General features: G+C 36.0%; 1 protein-coding gene across 1 annotated transcript in view; it reads right to left on the reverse strand.

Annotated features, from left to right (window-relative positions):
• The window catches only part of NBEAL1 (neurobeachin-like 1), a gene marked incomplete at its 5' end in the record, with an annotated part of 37891 nt that extends 20063 nt beyond the window's left edge, over nt 1–17828 (reverse strand). Inside the window, 19 exon segments of the mRNA XM_009572315.1 lie at nt 473–599; nt 1455–1579; nt 2287–2444; nt 3437–3586; nt 3691–3996; nt 4662–4790; nt 6698–6851; nt 7224–7399; nt 7987–8559; nt 9548–9636; nt 9909–10068; nt 10440–10598; nt 11204–11360; nt 12116–12218; nt 12315–12474; nt 12868–13001; nt 14058–14226; nt 17222–17311; nt 17739–17828. Coding sequence (XP_009570610.1) covers nt 473–599; nt 1455–1579; nt 2287–2444; nt 3437–3586; nt 3691–3996; nt 4662–4790; nt 6698–6851; nt 7224–7399; nt 7987–8559; nt 9548–9636; nt 9909–10068; nt 10440–10598; nt 11204–11360; nt 12116–12218; nt 12315–12474; nt 12868–13001; nt 14058–14226; nt 17222–17311; nt 17739–17828 — 3209 coding nt within the window.
• Between the last annotated feature and the right edge of the window lie 18 nt (nt 17829–17846).

Consider the following 17846-nt stretch of genomic DNA (forward strand, 5'->3'; position numbering starts at 1 on the left):
TGCTCTTAAACATAGAGGACTCTCTAGCAGATTAATGCCAACCAAGCAAACATCCACACTATGCAGCTGATGGTATCAGGAATGGCCCTGGCATCTACAGACAAGAGCCAGTTTCAGCCTGGTGTATGCCTCTTGAGAATTATAGCCAACATAGTAGACATAGTAGAAACACCTCAACAATTCTGTAGCTTCAGCTTCAGACTAACTGTGAGCAGTGAATCACTAACGGATCCTCACAAATATCTGCTCTGCCTTCTTTTCCCTGGGGCTCTTTATGTCTCATTGTTGACAATGATAAATCCAACAGCAACTTTTCTGCTGTTCAAAACTACTCCAAAGCCCTGGATTGGACTGTGAAGGCCAGACAAAGAAAGAGGGAAGCTTTGTAGGCTAATCAACTCCCGAAGCTGTTTCTCACTCCTCATCCCTAGCATAGAAACAAATTTCAACTGTTCTATTCTGCTGTACTTACAAATTGGAACTGGCTGCTGTGTCTTCTTCTGGTAGTTCAAGAACATCATCTTCCAAGTCACTCACTTTCACCTGCTTCACCACCTCCAGAAGCAGAGACTCACTAGAGGGCTGTGTCTGGTGCACACCTATCATAAATAGACATGTCAGCTCAGAAAATTTTTTGCTACAACACTTTTGGAAAGCTAAATTGAGTGTATCTTCTACTGTTGAATGTTGGTTTTAACTGAGTAAGAAGCAACCAGACTTCTTAAATACTTTTTGGGGCAAGCAGAACTCCCGGAACTACACTGAAGTACACGCCAAATCACAACACTATAAAGGGAAGACATAAACACATTAGAAAATTTTAAACCAAATTCTGATGTGGACGTTTCCAACAAAATATTTTGCAGTATTCTGCCAGACACTGTTAAAGCATGCAGATTCCATGGAAATACACTGCATTTGTTTTTTGCTTACTTGGGTTTACAAGAGTGTCATTTTTTTGGTTTGAGTCTTGATATCCAATACACCTAACTTAAAGAACAGTTTACACCGCTAGCTCAGCTGTTTGGCACACTTCTGAAACAAAGCGCTTCACACCTACACATTTTAATCATAAGCTCTAAAAAGTTTTTAACAAATACTGCCTGCTTACTCTGATCTCATTGTTTCCTTTTCTTGAAAAAGTAATCTTATGCAAGAAAGCTATGCAACTGCTTATTTTAAAACAAAGGAGTTCTTTAACTTTTTTTTTTTTTTGCAACAAAAATACACATTTCAATGAACAAGGGGAAATGAATTCTACTCAGTAAAAAGATGTTGTTTCAGGTCAAAGCACCACTCTTATGTCACACATTTCACTACAGAGGAAATAAAGAAAAATCAAGATTTAAGTATCTACCATACACTCATTCTTAAATACAACGAGTAAAGCGTGTATCTGTCTTCAGTAAAGACTGAAGATCGTAAGTGAAATAGCAAATACAATACAATGTTACCTAAATTATCTCTCAGGTCACTAGCATCCTGGTGAGAGTTGAAGTTGTAATTCTGCACTAGTTTGAGTCTCATACGTGAAAAATTTTCCACATTTGAAAGTTTCCAGTGAATGGGATGCTGTTTCCTAGGCAAACAAGAATATTCACAAAAACAATTAAAAGAAAGTGAAGACCTATATAAATGAACTTACTACAAAAGAGTACATATTTAGCAAAATACTGGTCATCCACTTGTACATTGTGAAACATAGAAGCCATAAACTGCATTTTAATTTTATATTTCATGTTGCAGTTCTGATCATCCTAAAGCACTTTGTAAACAGTATTTATTTTCTACTGAAATACATCAAATTGTTTATACTTTCAGTTAATGACAATTAAAAGACTAAAAAAAAAAAAAAATCTTTATCCAGAACTTCCCCAAAAGCTAAGACTGGCAAAATGTATTCTTTTAAACTGAAATTAGCTTCATGCATAAAAACTCAGTCTTTATTAACAAGCCTATTTTCTCTTTTCCAACAGAACCACTGATCCGTAGGATCTCTCACTAAGTTTTTGCAATTGCTTCATTGATGACTAATTTTTATTTGTCACCTGACAAGAAAATCTAGTATCTATGTAACCTGCTCAGCATTACACTTCAAATTTTGCATTTTGATAATTAAACGCAGAAAACATTATCAAAGATACATTCAATATTAACTTCACATCTCATGAACGGTTATCAGAGTCAATTTGACAAGGTTCTAACTATGTGAAACAGTAAGTTAGTCACGTGAGCAAATTCCTTTTAAGCATCATATAGTGTTTGATTTAAGAACTTCACTCTTACATTTCAGACCAAGGACCACGTTCAGAGAGCAAGTAAAGCTGGGCTGCTCTCCACTGTCTCAGAGTAGCTGTGTGTTGACTATTAAGTTGCTTTAGCATACTGTTGTACCGCAGATTTTCCTGTCGAGCCTTTCTGCTGAATGGTTCCACAAAATGCTCCTGAAAGACCATTAAAAATAAATCTAGCACTGAAATAACTCTGACCTTTGAAAACACAGTTTTGTGGCTTGCAAGAATTCTCACAAATTAAGAAGGAACAAAAAAAGTTTAGCAGTAGAAACCCCTGAAAATTTAAGGTAATGCTTATAAGAGAAATTTTAAAAAGCTTAGTACTGGAAGAAATGGTGCCAAACTTCAACTTCAAGACGTGGAGAAAGCGTTATCAACGCTGAATCCATATGAAAGCAATTTTTCATCATCAGAAAAGTGGTCAGTATTGGAAATCCTATTATAATAGGTAGGATTTTTCTTTAAATTCTGGTATTCTAGAATGTGACTCATATTGTATTCTTCCTCTAGCTACTTAAATAAAAAAGACTTACTACAAAGATCCTTATTAAGAAGACAAAGGGAAAACAAGAGAAATGTAACTTAGCTATTGTATTTGCTGTAATTACCTGTTAATTCTAATGCTTAAACTGAGTCTGGACCTTATACAGAAGGTCAGTTCAGAAACAATTTTTCCACACATTAAATAGGAACTGTTCACTGTTTTAAATGTTTTCATTGTGTTGAAGTAGGGTTAAAAAAAACAAAACAAACAAACAAAAAAAAACCCCAAAACCCCAAACAAAACACCCACATTGACTCATCTCATAACGGAGAAGAGGTTTTAATAATTCAAAACATAAATCAGAGTAAAAGAAGATGCAGCTTATAGCCGAGCATAATTCTAGGTTGCTGTATTATGAGAAAGGCCTACTGTCCTGAAATAACTCTGCTTACAGATAAGACTCTTAAATAGAAAGAATAGAATAAAAAAGCATATCGTACAAGTGTATATAGTCACACTGCCCATAAAATCTTAAAACAATCAACCTGCCTGCAATCACTTGAATTGGATCATTCTGGAATTCAGTTTCTCCACCTTTTAGAAGGCAACTCCTGAGATAGTTCTTCTAAGAGAAACTTGCACTCACTCAAAACCTTACCTGAAATTTAAGTTTACTTTCTCCTCTCTCCCGGTCTCGCTTGTGCATGTTCACCATAAACGCTTCATAACAATCTTTCCAATAAAGTGCCATCTGCTCGTGATCATGTCTGAATGAATTCTCTTCATACTGCTTCATATTTGGAATAATCTGGTTCCACCAAAACAAAACAAAAAGCTCAATGTGATTTCTGAACGAGTTCCTCTGTTTTCATGGCTAAAAAGAAAATGATACAAAAAGAATCTACTGCTTACATATTTGTCAATATAAACTTGCCACTCATCAGAGCTGCAGTATTCTTGGAAGTCCTCAAAGAAAGATGGGCTGCCATTGGTAGGAGGCAATGAAGGGAGATGCAAGTTCATGAAAAGAAGTTCATAAATCTTGGATACCAATGTCCGAACAAGGGGAATCAAAAATGAGTAAGTTTCTGTCTTCTCTTCAATTGATCTACTCAAGATGCCTTCCAGCTTCCCCAAGAGGTAACATGCTTCAGGCTGGCTCTCAATTACTTTGGTCTGAAGGAGAGTGTTTAGTTTGGCTGCTGCCATAGCACAGACCTACACAGACAACAAAAAATGAATGCAATCCTCAAAATAGTAATTTTGAGCACCCATCTTTTTAGCACAGGAGTATGTACATATTTTGGCTGCATCCCAGCTAGGCTGAAGGTACACATGCATCAAATATGGGCACTGATTACTTATTCATTCTGTGATGACCAAACCTGAGTCAGCTGCAACCCCAAAGTCACACAGCTGCTATAAGACAATCACATACCTAAACTAACAATCCTGGCTTTACTGAAGAGCTCATATTCCAGGCACAGCTCTACTAACTTTGTTCCAAATGTTGATTTGGCAGAATGGTCCAGGTTCATGCGCACTTAACATCTGTGAACCTGAAACCGCTAATAAATGTATTTTATGGTAGAAACAAAAAGTCACGAACAGAATCACTATCTTACTGCCACTAGTGCCTACATGGTCCCGTCTTCAAACAACTTGCCCTCTACTTCTTTCTCATGCTCAGGAGGTGCACATTGACAGGACTGTAGAGTAAATTTGCAAATGGTAAGAACCAATAAAACATCTTCCCTATAGAAGGATGAAGGATGACTGCGATCAGTCTGCTCACTGGTATGAGCAGCTCCCCCACAAACCACAACAGTTACATCAAACATGCACTTAAAACACAGTACCACTTGCAGGAATTTGCAACAAACCTGTAAGTTATCTTGTGCAATGAATCCAAGGAGCAACTGGACTTGCACCTGTGAAAGCCTGATTGCTTCTAGGCCAGCAGAGTACCAGACTGACAGGCTATCCATGAGAGTCACTAGTTCTTCCAAGAGCTATTGTAAAAACAGAAGATTTGCATGAAATAAAATTAACAACAGCTACTCCAGCTGGAGACACAATAATTTCAAAGAGCTGAAAAAGAGGTTGTGTTCACACTTCTAACTTTACCAAACCCAGAAAATTATCCCAGAACACTTCAGTTAAACCAGTAATTTGAAACAATTCCTGACTACGAAAATCTGTCTAGCCCAGTATGTTCATTCCCCTGAATAAAGCCAAAATCAGCATATAGTATATATGCTTATGTTTTTCCTATCATTTAACTCCAGTAAATGCCATTTTCCTTTGAAAAGTTAGAGACACCATGAGCAGGATTACTACGATTGAAAAGACACTGTTATTAATAGCACAGATACCATACCAACTTGCAATTTTTGGGTTCAGTATATATAGGATTTTATTTCATTCTTTTGCTTTGTATTTCAAATGATTTGACTGTAATGCTAGTATAATTTACCAGCAGTAGCATTAGGCACAGTGCCCTGAGAAGGAAAACAAGGCTTCTTTCATGAATATTTGATTTAGTGAAATGCTTGAAACTTCATAACAACTATTAATGTCTTTTAAAAAACAAACAAACAAAAAAAAATTAGGAGGCACTCCTTTCTTTCAGCATTTTGATACTGGAATTGATACAAACCTTGTGAAAGGTAGGTATTCACAAAGCAAATGGCACATTTCACTATCCAGACATGTTTGCTTAAAACTAATATACCTTGATACATTCCCTAATAAATTACTCAAATGTAAAATCATTCTTTTGTAAGCCCCAGAATCACATGAATGCTTCTGTGGCAGACTGAAAGCTGTCCTGCTTAAAGTATTACGGTGCTTTAAATTCTCCCCAGGCACAGTGGAAGATAATTTATGAAAGTACTGTTATTTTCAATTCAGAGTTGGCAATAAGCACAACTCTCATTGCTCTGAAGTTCAGACCTTATTTTTAATTAGATTTCACAAAGCTAGATCACAACAGAAGGCAAAACTTTTACCAAGAGGAGACTTTTTAAAAACAAACAATTAAAAGCTTTAAGATTAAGCTATGTTTACTTACAAGCAGGCATTTTGGAGAACAGCTTAGGAATTACTGTGTTGATGACTCATAACATTACACTTTTTTCCCCAAAAAAGTAGCCTTAAAAAAACCTGATTTTTTTTTAAGGATTTATCGTGATATAATGAAGGTTTCCATGTAATAAAACTGGAAAAGCAATGACAACTCAGACAGTGAAGGAAGCAAGACCACTGCCGGAAATTACATAAATGTTGAGGCAAATTATGGGTGTCTACAACACATATGTCAAGAAGGCAGGAGAAACAGTCAGATGACAGAAAGCTGCTTCGTCTTACTACTTATTGTGTTTGCTAGTCATTTTCCTCCTCAGACCTCATGTTTCTGACTCTGCTATATAAAATTGAGCTATTTGCATATATATGCACAAAATCATGTTGAAACTCCAATACGGGTCAAAGCCCAGAAGTGACATTTCTCAGCTTGCAACTGAGAGCAGGGTTTCAGCTGATCTTTTATACAGGACATACACAATGAGTCATACATGCTGATAAACAGTGCAAAATCTGCTTAGGCTACAACTGACATTGTTTCATTAGCTCCTACATTTTCTAAATATTTCTCCAGTCTGAAGAGACTTGGATTTTCAATAAAGAGTACCACTTATAGGCCTATTTAATTTGCAAAATTAACTATATTCCCTGTAGTAAGTATTCACACTTTTTTACTCATTAAGGGGCAATCTGATCCATTCCACTATGAACCCTCACTCTGTAATATCTATAGTTTAAAAACATATGCCTAGAAGAGATGACAGTATCCAAGCTGACAACGTTTTCATTACTATTTCAGCCTATATACAGTACCTCCATTATGCAGTTACTGTACCTTTTCTGTCCATAAATTTGAATTAACTAGTCCTTCTGCCTGCAGGAAATCTTGTACAATTAGCAAGAGCTTGAAGGCATTTTCAGCATGTGTAGGGAGAGCTTTTGAATCTCTGTTATCAGTGACTGACCATTCTAACATCTTCTCCAGCAAGCTGCATGGAAAACAAAATCCCAAAGTAATTATTACATGTTCTAAGTGTAAGTGGCTTTAAAAAAATCCAATTAAGTATTTAATTGAATCTCTCAGTCTGCAGTGACATAACCGCCGTCTTCTCGATAAGCCAATGAGGTAAAAGAGATTTTGAGAAGCTCATGAAACCAGCGGTAGGTTTCAAAACCTTATAGCCACATGACACTATTACATAGGTAGCAGAATATACTTCTGACAATATTTGAAGAGAGAGCAAAGAAAAGTACATCTTTTTGGGAAACACCCACCCCTTCCCAGCCTCACTAATGCCCCTTACTTTTTCTGTTTTTCCTCAAAAGGGATGAAAGAACCCATCCTTGAACTGTACACTCACTTGAGTTTTATTTCATCAGAAGGTCGCAGCAACTCATTAGACATCCCCAGTTTGGTCAGTGCAGAAAACACCTGTCCTCTCTCAATCCAAGCATCATCATCAGATTTTTCAATGCCTTTCCACATTATACACAGTAGGATGTCTGTAAGTAACTGTATGAGTTCATTATCACCCCCCTACGAAAGAAGAGAAATATTTACAGCCCTTCTAATCTAGAAAACCTTCAAAACGTTTCTCGTTCATCACAGTCCCTATGCTTGCATATTTCAGCATTTTCGAAAACTCTGCAGTCTAAAGTCCAATTGCTAAATACATGAAAACGCAAATATAAGAGACTGGCTTGCTTGTATGTTGTAATACATACTGACTTAACTTTTACATCATTATTTCAACCTGACCTTTAGCTACCCTTGATTTTTTCACAGCAAGTCTGCTCCATGCCTCCTCTGGAAGATAAAGGATGTTGAAATATAGAAGGGAGGGGTGGGAGTTTGTAGTTTTTTCTTTGTTTGTGGTTTGGTTTTATTCTTTGTTGTTGTTTTTTTAACATCAAAGCTATTCCAACTAGACAACCAAAAAAGAAGATACATTACAAAAGGAAGTACCCCTATGCACTATAAAAGAGCTACATTGTTTGCTTTTCTCTTGGAAGATGGGAGGGAAAAAAAATGACAATGATTATCCATCAGGGAGATGATTAAAAAAATAAAAAGGATTTGCAGACATTTGGAGAAATTAACCACATAGGGAATAAATTACTTACTCCTTGGTCTTCAAATAAAGAAAGATCAGTGGTGAAGCCCACATCATTTATAACGCCCAGCTCTTTGTCAGGCTGCCCAGAGAATGGTTTTGTGTTCTCTATGGGTGATGGTGTGCTGGGCTGGCTATCTGTCATCTGATTCACAATGTCAGCCAATTCATAAGAGTCAATACTGGACAGATCTAAACTCAGATGTGAAGGATTACTGTGCCACAATTCTTCTCGGTCCTCCGATCTAAAAGACATCTCTGTTGTGGATGCATCTTCCAGTGGCGTAACAGAGAAATGAGCAGGGGCATCCAGGGATTTGTTGTCTTCTAAACTCCATTGATCAAACAGACCATTAACAGATGCAAAGCTGCCAGTTTTGTCTCCCTCTGTCTTATCAGGTTGATGCTTCTGAAGCTCTTAAAAATTTTCCTCTTCCCTTGAGGAATCAGCCCTGTTCTCTTTAAAGCCAATCCGGACCTCTGAGTTTTCTTTCAGGAATAGTCTAATCAGAGTGTCCTGCCAGCCCAGCTGCTGAGAAATCTGTTGTGCTGCATCCAGTTGGGAATGCAAAAGGTGCAAAACCTAAGGATAGGAGAAGATATCCCATACCTACACATTAATTTTAGCTTGTAACTGCATTCATTCTAGCTTTTCAATTAGACATTTTATGATCGTACAATTTTTTTGGCTTTTTTTTTTTTTAGAACCTTGTAAAGAGCCACAATTGGTTAATAATAAGCAAACAAGCCACAAAATTATTTTTCTCATTAGAAATATGTATCTGAGAAAAAAAAGAAAAAAAGAAAAAAATTCTCAGGAGTAGGGGAGAAAAGAAGCTATCAAAGCATATTGTAAGTCATCATATTTCAGCCACTCTTCTGCAACAATTCCTGCAAAAGCCAGTTATCACAATAAATAATCCTATTCAGCCACTAGTTTACAAAAAAAGAAAATCCAGAACAGAAAATATGCTTCATTAGGACCTATTAAAAAAATAAAATTAAGAAAGCTGCAGTATTAATAGCTTACAGAGTGTACATTATTGTTTCACTTTTTTCACTTTGAGAAACCTTAATAGACAATATAGTGCCTCACAGCTACATTTAGTACTACTAATTCCAGTGATACAAGCCAGAGAGAGCTCAGTTTAGTAAAAAGTCACTGCTCCTTCCCTATCTCTTCCCTGCATCCACAACCACGGTTTTGAACCATAATATGTTCTATCAAAATAACATACTAAGAATACAAACAAAACTTTGATCATGGTCTTAAGCATCCTTTGAGAAAACTCAGTAATTCAAGGAGTCTACTATCTCTAACCTGTAGAAAATACAAGCTATTTGAGAATCATGATAGCAGCTTTGCTTTTTGTTTTGGTTTTTAAAAGGACTTGAATACACAAAATTCAACATTAAGTGACAGATGGGCTTCATTTTTAACATAAATCATTGCTAAAGCAAGCCGTAGCAACAAATACCGCCACTGTGTCTCAAATAAATAATTAAGATATCACACTGTTCAGCTTATGGGCTTAAAGGACAGTATTCCAGTTTTAAAGACGACAACTAACCTTTCTACAGATAACCACTCTCACGTTTATATCTGATCTATGAGCCAGATGCACTACAGCTATGAGATCTTTATAATTCACAGCAGGATCTGTAGGGGAGAAAGAGAAAACAACACAAACAATATCATGCAAGAGAATGTAACAGCTAAATATTAAAAATTGCCTTGGAGGTCACCTCCACATCCAGGGGTAGTAAAGGGAACTTCAGGGAACTAAGAAAACGTTAGCTGAGACTAATGGGAACTTTGAATAGAACAGCTCTGTAAGTTAACAGCTCAGGTTTTCCTGAACAAAAAACCAAATATGTTTGCCTCTGAGCAGCCCGAGTTTACTAATGGTAGACACACCACTTGCCAATTACCTGCATACAGAACTTGGTTAAGAAGGTTTTTAATAAGAGAAACAGTAACTGGTGATTCATTCAGAAGGAGCCCCAGTCCAGAGTATCCCACTTCTCTGAGTCTCATACGGTGCTTACTACGTTCATAAACTTTAGTACATTTCAGCATCTCTTCCACAATCTGCAAGAAAAAGTACACACAAATGCAAAATAAATACAAGGGAGCATCCAGACCTCTTAAACTTAATTGTGTATGATATAACATGCTGGTCCACTGTTTTAGAAGTTTACTTTGTAAGCTAACTCAAACAACATGGACTTTTTTTTTTTTTTTTTAAAGATCCCAGTACTTTACTTTGAGAATACTAATTCCATTGTGACTATGGCAGTAAACAATAACCTCTAGCTGACATAACAGAAGAGAGAAGAAAAAAATTAAAACTTGGATGATTAGTATCTTTGCGATTGCATACACTTCTGCAGTCAGATCATTGAAAAATACAAATTTATGTTCAATTGATTAATTTAAGAACATATAATTTAATTCATTACCTTGAACACAAGTTCTCTAAGCCTGTCAGAGTATCTTTGATGCAATAACAGAGCATAAAGAATATCAGCATTTCCTGGTTCAAAAAGCAATAAAAAAAGCTGGTCTGGGGTTGGGCTGGAATGAAGTAGGCTGAAGAGAACATCCAGAATTCCACAGAGCTACAAAATTAAGACAACTATATTAATCCATGGTTCATTCAGACTTCATGCTCTGTTTGGGGAAAATTGTCTTGGCTTTTAAATTTTACCCTTTGCTTGTTATAAAATAGACATTTTGTCTGCTCAATATTACTGCATTTAAAATTAGAATTTTTTTAAATACATTTTTTCTATATATAGAACACCTTACCAAACTGTAATTAGAGTTACAAAGCAACTTCAAGTTCTGTTGATGTCTACAAAATAAAAACCACATCATTACAACTTCTAATCAGTTGAAGTCCAATTCATTTGGTTTTGTAAACCAAGAGAACTTTTCTAATGGCAGTATTACACATCATGTGCTTTCTGCCCTCTTCAGGGGAAAAAAATAACTGGTAAAAATATGGCCACCTGCAGAGCACTTTGTCAAGTTTCCGGTGTGCTTCTATAACCTGCCTCAGCTACATCTAAACAGAACCACACATCAAGTAACACTTTGCTTGTAGTCTTTTTCTTTTTTGTTCCCCCCTCTTTTAAGCACACAAGACACAAGATTTCTAAACACCAAGAAGGAAACCCAAAACATGTAAGTTTAAACTATTAATTTATGCCATATTGGATACCTGCTCCTCTTCGCTGGTGGCAGCTATGTATCCTATGATGCTCTGTATTTCTTCATGTGTTCCACCTTTGCTCAGGAAATATTTGATCAGTCCATAGAGGGATGTCCGTATTGTTCTCAGGTCATCAGGAGCCAAATCACTGTCTTTACAGCAACTCCTGTACACCAACAGACAGGAAAAGCAACCTAAGGAAGTTCCTCATGACTTATTAATAGCAATTTGATTGTGCTAGTTTTGTAATTTTTCATCTACCCAGATATCATGGCACAAGCTATCAATCTTTACTGAAGTAAAGCAACTGAATAGTAATAAGCAACACTAGATCAGACTTACCAAGTCTACAAAAGTCCTGAAATGTAGACTTGTACTGATCTAGATACAGGTCAGGATTTCAGGTTTCCCCCTCCCACCCTCTAAAGGGAAGAGCAAGGTCTCTATCCAATCTTGCTCAATGACATAACTATATTCATAAGCATATATAAATCATCAAGACTGAAAGCTAAAATTTTAAATTCCTAAAAAAGTCCTACTTCAAATTCTACAAGGATATAAAAGAACAAAATAGCTTAAAATGATAAACATCCTCTGTTTTCATAATGGTAATGATCTATGACTTAATTTGCATTGTTGATGCAAAACAAGTCCTTCAATTTTGTAATTTTAATGACTTTTCCAAGCATTTCTAGTATCATTGACATAGATTTTATATAATCCTATCATAAAAATTAAAGTAAAGGAAAAGTAGCAAGTCAAATGGAAAAAAAAAATTAATGCAATTTTGAAAATTAAATCAACCACCAAAAGCCAACCTGCAGTTTTATTTATTAATTTTCTCACTAGGATCATGGGGGAAAAAAAACCAACAGCCACATACAATAAATGAGGAGGAGTTAGAAGAGGTAAAACTCATACCCATAATAAATCCTGAGTGTGTCTAGAAGAAACTGCACACCATATTTCTTTCTGAAGAGTCTTCTGCTGTCTTTGATGATTGTAGAAAGATATTGTATATGCCCTACAATATAAAGTTTTCTATTAGAACCTAGATAAAGATTTATGTCAAGTGAATAGTACTGCGTCTTTGCGCAGTTGCCCAAGTCCAAGAGCTCACCAATTCTGAAGGGGAAGTCCCCGCTGTTCCAGATACTGAAGTCAAAAAGTAAGTGTTGATACATCTGTTGCAAAAGTTGCATGTTCTTTTCTACTGAGACTTGTTCTATCAACAACTGTACAGCCATCAGTACATTCACATCCATTAAGTTGCTTGGCACCTTTCAAAATAACAACAGATGTTAGCACTCAAAACATTGAATAACCTAATAAACTTAATTTTTTTAAAATCAAATTTTGAGATTCTTTTATCTTCTACAGCAATGTCTGCTTCCATTAAAGCAATACAAGAAACACAAACCCACTCTAGTTTGAAGAATCATACAACGCAGTATCCATAACAAAAAAAGCAGAACATAAAAATAAAACCCACACTTTGCAGATCAAGACCAACTCCTCACACCTTTTTGTTTTCAGAAACATGAGAAAGAAAAGCATGTACTAAGGCGACCTTTGAAGACCCTCACATCCTGGCCAAACTAAAAATGTTTCAAAGTAATCAGGACCTCATCCACAACATTCATTACTAGGGGATATTTCTCAAATTTGCTCACCTTCTGTAACAAGGCTCCTAGGGTGGCAACTCCATGGGAGTGAATGAGATTTTCTTGATTAACATGGTGTCTCTGAACAAAGTGTTTTATCATCAAGACGAAAGTTGCAACAATGTTCTTCTCCAAGCGTGCTTCTGCAAAACAGAACAACAGTAGCAAAAGCCTCATGGTTTATTATTGGACCACTGCATAAAAGTAGAGGGGAAGAAGTAAAATCAAGTGTTCATATTCCTCACTATTTCCTGAACTTCTCAACTCCTTTTCTGTTTGTTCCCTAGCTGTAGGCTGTCTTTAGACTTTTCCAGTGCAGAGTCATATCCATTCCATGCCTCTCCAAAACAAAGTAACCCCAGTCCTGACTTCAGTTGCTTCATCCATCTGGCTGTTACAGACAAACTTCTCTTTCAGTTACAATCTTTTACATATGCTCCCTCTGTAGTTGTAAACTGACACTTTCTAGCCATGATACGCAAAAAATTAAGAGACAGAGAGAAAAATATATTTTTTTACTTTACGCCACCATTTCATATTTGAAACAAAAAAACACTGTTCTCCCTTGCAAGGTCTGATTTCCCAGCGGTTTCTGTTAAGATAACTCTCAATATTAGCACAGTTTTAAAAAATCTAGTCTTAAAGCTTCATTTCCTTTTTTTTTTTTTTTTTTTTTTTAAATTTTAATACTAAAATCTGACTGTGCGTGGAAGAGGTAGGAGTCTGAACATTTTCCTAAGAAAATAAAAGTTTGGCTAAAGGCTAAACAGTACTGTTCTGGTGCTGCAAAGTCTTTGTGTGGCTGTCTGACCAAGCATTCAAGTTGTAGGAAAGCTCCTCCTATTGATATTAGTAGGCTTTGCATCAAACATAATTTCTCAAAATAATCAGAACAAACTTTTCAGAACAGAAATTTTAAAACTGCATACTTTTACACTAATGTAATAGTAAATCATGAGAAGAAAAATAGTGCTATTAAATATAGCTATATTTGAAATACGTTAGCAAGTTAATTTTACATAGTGCTGAACTCCTGGTATTCAGTATCCACGTCAGGTATCTAGGAACAGAAAGAGTCTTTCAGCTTTACATAGGTACTCCGGAAAAGCCGGCACATAACAAAATGGCTTTCTGTTATTCATAGGAAGACTTTTAAAATCAAGCTTAAAAATTATTTCAGTTCAACTGTACTTTCCTACCTGACGCCTTTGTGGATGACAATACCACCCAGTCTCCCTCTACAGGAGTAACTAGTTCTGGAGGTAGAGTTTCCCCTTCAGACTTTTCAGGCATTTGTCCACCAAGAAAACTGATCTGCTCCAGCAATGGAAACAGCACATTTACTCCACCAATGCAGTTGATCATATCCTAAATCAAGAGAAAAAGGAGGAAAAACATCACCATAAATAAAATCCCCTAAAGTACGTAATAGAAATTTAGTCCAAATACAAGGAACCTTACGAACTCACAAATTAATCAGAATGTTTCACATGCCACTTTGAAACCAGTTTAAAACACTGTGTTTAACAACAGAGCTGCCCAAGTTTTAGACGCTGCATTTACACACACGCCATCCTGTCAGCTCTTGTTGTGAAACTGCATTTTTACATTTCCTTCCTCCTCCCCACACCTAAACACAGGAAACTGAAGGATACAAATCTTAGAATCTTCTGCTAAATATATTTGAAAAACAGGAGAAACATATTTTCTGATTTCTAAGTTACTTGCAGCAAGCAGTAAGAAAAGATTATACAGACTTGTGCTTTAACCATACTCCTGCAAGATTTCAATTTCAGGCAGTTAAAAAATAATAAAATTTGTTTTTTTTTTTTCCCCTTAAAGTAACTTTACACATACCTCAATTCTAAGCCTCTTTTTAAAATTCAAGTCTCCTAAGCCCCCTTTTTTCCCCCCTCCTCACAAGCAGGGATAGCATGAGACTTAAAACAATGTTTCTTGTGGTAAGGTAGAATATATTCAAATCACAAGATTTCTAGAAGTGATTCACAATGCCACTTAGAAAACCAGGGTCTCAGGCAAGCTAGCCAGAGACACCTATTCAATTGGCCAGCTTAGTCCTACGAAAACTATTGTGTAGCAAAATTTTAACAGCAAAAAAACCCAACATCCTGTAAGCCAGTCTATTAATGTGGGATATCACTCTCCCTTCCCAGTCAGAAATGTTGGGGAGAAGTGGAGAAAATCATCCTTTTCTCCTCCGTCATTTTCTACTTTTTCAATTGTTACTCTGCTCCATGTGTCTTTATGATGCTCCCTCTCCAGCCCACATTTATGAAGGTGAATTTAACAAAATTGAACAGTTAAATTAAGAAAGTTTTTTAAATCTGCAGAATTTATCTCATGGATGAAGATTTCTGTGTTTATTGAGCAAAACAAGAGGCACCACAGACCTGCAGCTTTTGGAAACAGAGATCAACTTGAAAAACAGAATTTGTCTGAACCACAAGACAGCAGTAACTGTAGCTGCTTCTAGGCTGTACCTACCTCCTCATGAGCTCCTTAATCAGCTCTTGTGTTTTTTTCCTCACTCTAGTTCTCCTCAAGAGGGTGCTAAATCTCATCATGAATGATTCTGCTAAAACTTGTACGCACAATATGCTTTCCCATAAAGCTAGAGATATAAACACTCCTCACCCACCCCTCTTCCCACTACTGCGTGAAGAGAACGAATTGCAGTATTTTCAAACTATTCATATCATAGCAAAATTAACTAGTAAGTGTCTGAATCTTCTTAACATTATTCTCCACAAATCAGCATATACACAGTGTAGCTCCAACAATATTTCCTTATTAATTAATTTGCTAGTACAGTTGATTGTTCACTGTTCTTAAAAAAAAAAGCAGCTCATATTTATTTGTTCGTACATTTTTCCTCAAGACAAAAAAAAGACGTGGTATTCTACTGACTCTCAGACTTCGGATTTTATTTTTTCCTCAAAGCTAAGAGCCCTTCATCAAAGATTCTGCCTATAAAACAGAATTGAATGTATTCTACCTAAATTTAAAAGAAATAAATCCTTATTTATGTCACTGTTTCTGGATCAAACTCTGACACTGCAAATAACTTGATTTCCTCAGGCACAGAGCTAAGTCTGACTTTGTTTTTTGATATTAGTATGTGTTAGTGATCAGGGAACAAATAAGCAGACAGGTACACAAAGGTATTTATTAAGCTGGTGTGCATTTCATGGTTTCCTCCTCCTCTCCATGAACTAGCAAGTAGAAGACCATTTGCTATTTTACACAGAAGACATCTAACGGACATGTAACTTGCCTAAATGGTATTCTGTTTGTGGAGCACCAAGAAAGTCTAAACCACTAATACTAAATCTTGTTGGCAGTGCTGAGTTGACAAAATTGTGATTTTTAATTCTATAGTAAAAAGTCAGATCTGAACTGTCAGTGGCATGAGACTAAGAAATTAACTGATTAACCAGAAGGATATAAGGACCCTTTTGTTTAAGAAAACAAAACAAAAACGAAAACCCAAAATATAGGACAGTTTTGCTATAATAGAATGTTTGAGCAGGAAACCAGAAACAGGTTCATCCAGAAAATGTTAAATTTTAAGCTCCAATACTAATATAGCAGTAGTGCTGTGATTACAACTGCTAGCAAAAGTTAAACAAAGATTATTTGCGTAGCCTGTAAGAATCAGATATCCCAACATATTCAACAATAAGGAAAAAATATTGGACAATTAGCATATAGCAGAGATAGAATAAGGTATAACACTTTAGGGAATATTTGGTGTTTTCTATGAAGTGAGGCTTTTGGACTGTGAGATGATCTAGTCCTGCCAACCCCAAATCAAAAGTAAATTAAGACAACTAGATTAACTTATCTCTTAAAAAAAAAAAGATTCTTGTAATATTTTAACTCCACACCTTGTCTTCTGCTGAAGTTAGTCTGCAATTCAGTAATATTTTTTCTATGACTAACACAGCAAAAGTCACAAGTGTTAACTTAACCCTACTAATCTTAATCTAATTCAGAGTTTAAGACTGCAAGAAAACCATGGCAGAAGCCCCTAGAGATGATAAAATGCTTTCAACACACAACATGCGTTGAACAGATTATGAAGAGTAGTCAGCTACCACAAAATATCTTAATGCATTATCTATGACATTAAGACTAGTAGCCCTTGTAAGCTCTCAATAAACGTAATGTAATACTACTCCAGCTACAGCATTAACCCATTAATTCTCATTACAAAAAAATGCTGTATCTGCTAAATGTCATTTGCATTATGATAATAACTTCCGGCATTCCAAAAGTTAGGTGAATGTATACAACCACTGTCATATTTACATCAGATTCTGCTTCTTCAGTATGCATTTACCTTGATGTCCCAGTTCACTACTTTGTTTCCAGTTAGTCTTCCATGTAAAAGATTTGCAGACAGGTCAAGACAAATTGGGTTTCTGCAGGCCTATTAAACAAATTAAGAGGCTACAATATCATTTCGGAAACAAGTTACAGATCCTTGAACACATAAGATTTCTCAATGATGCATAATGTTTCAGGAAGTTAGTGCCATTGTGTTGATATTGAAGTATTTAAACAATTTGGAACCCCTGGAATATCATATATGTTATCTTAGATTTGACATTCACAATTGTACAAGATAATTCTGTCCTCTTGCCAAACAAGAACAAAACCTACTATCTCTGCACAAGACTACAGTTTAAGAAAGCTCTCACTGCTCCTTATCTTCCCATAATAACCACAGCGTAAAGATGGCAAGCTCACCTGTTCGACGAAACAGAAATAGCAAAGCAAAAAAAAGACCATCTAGAACATATTCTGAAATTACTGCACACTGTGTAATCAAAGAGAAGTTATGTATTGTTTCATACCTTTGGTGTATAATGAAGCAGCACCTTACTGGGGAGATCTGCTACTTCAGCCTCTTGAGATTTCCATGGAGTTAAACAGTTTGGACCTATGAAAAAAAAAAAAATTAT

This window comes from Fulmarus glacialis, unplaced genomic scaffold (assembly GCF_000690835.1).
Source record: "Fulmarus glacialis isolate BGI_N327 unplaced genomic scaffold, ASM69083v1 scaffold45672, whole genome shotgun sequence".
Taxonomy (NCBI): Eukaryota; Metazoa; Chordata; class Aves; order Procellariiformes; family Procellariidae; genus Fulmarus; species Fulmarus glacialis.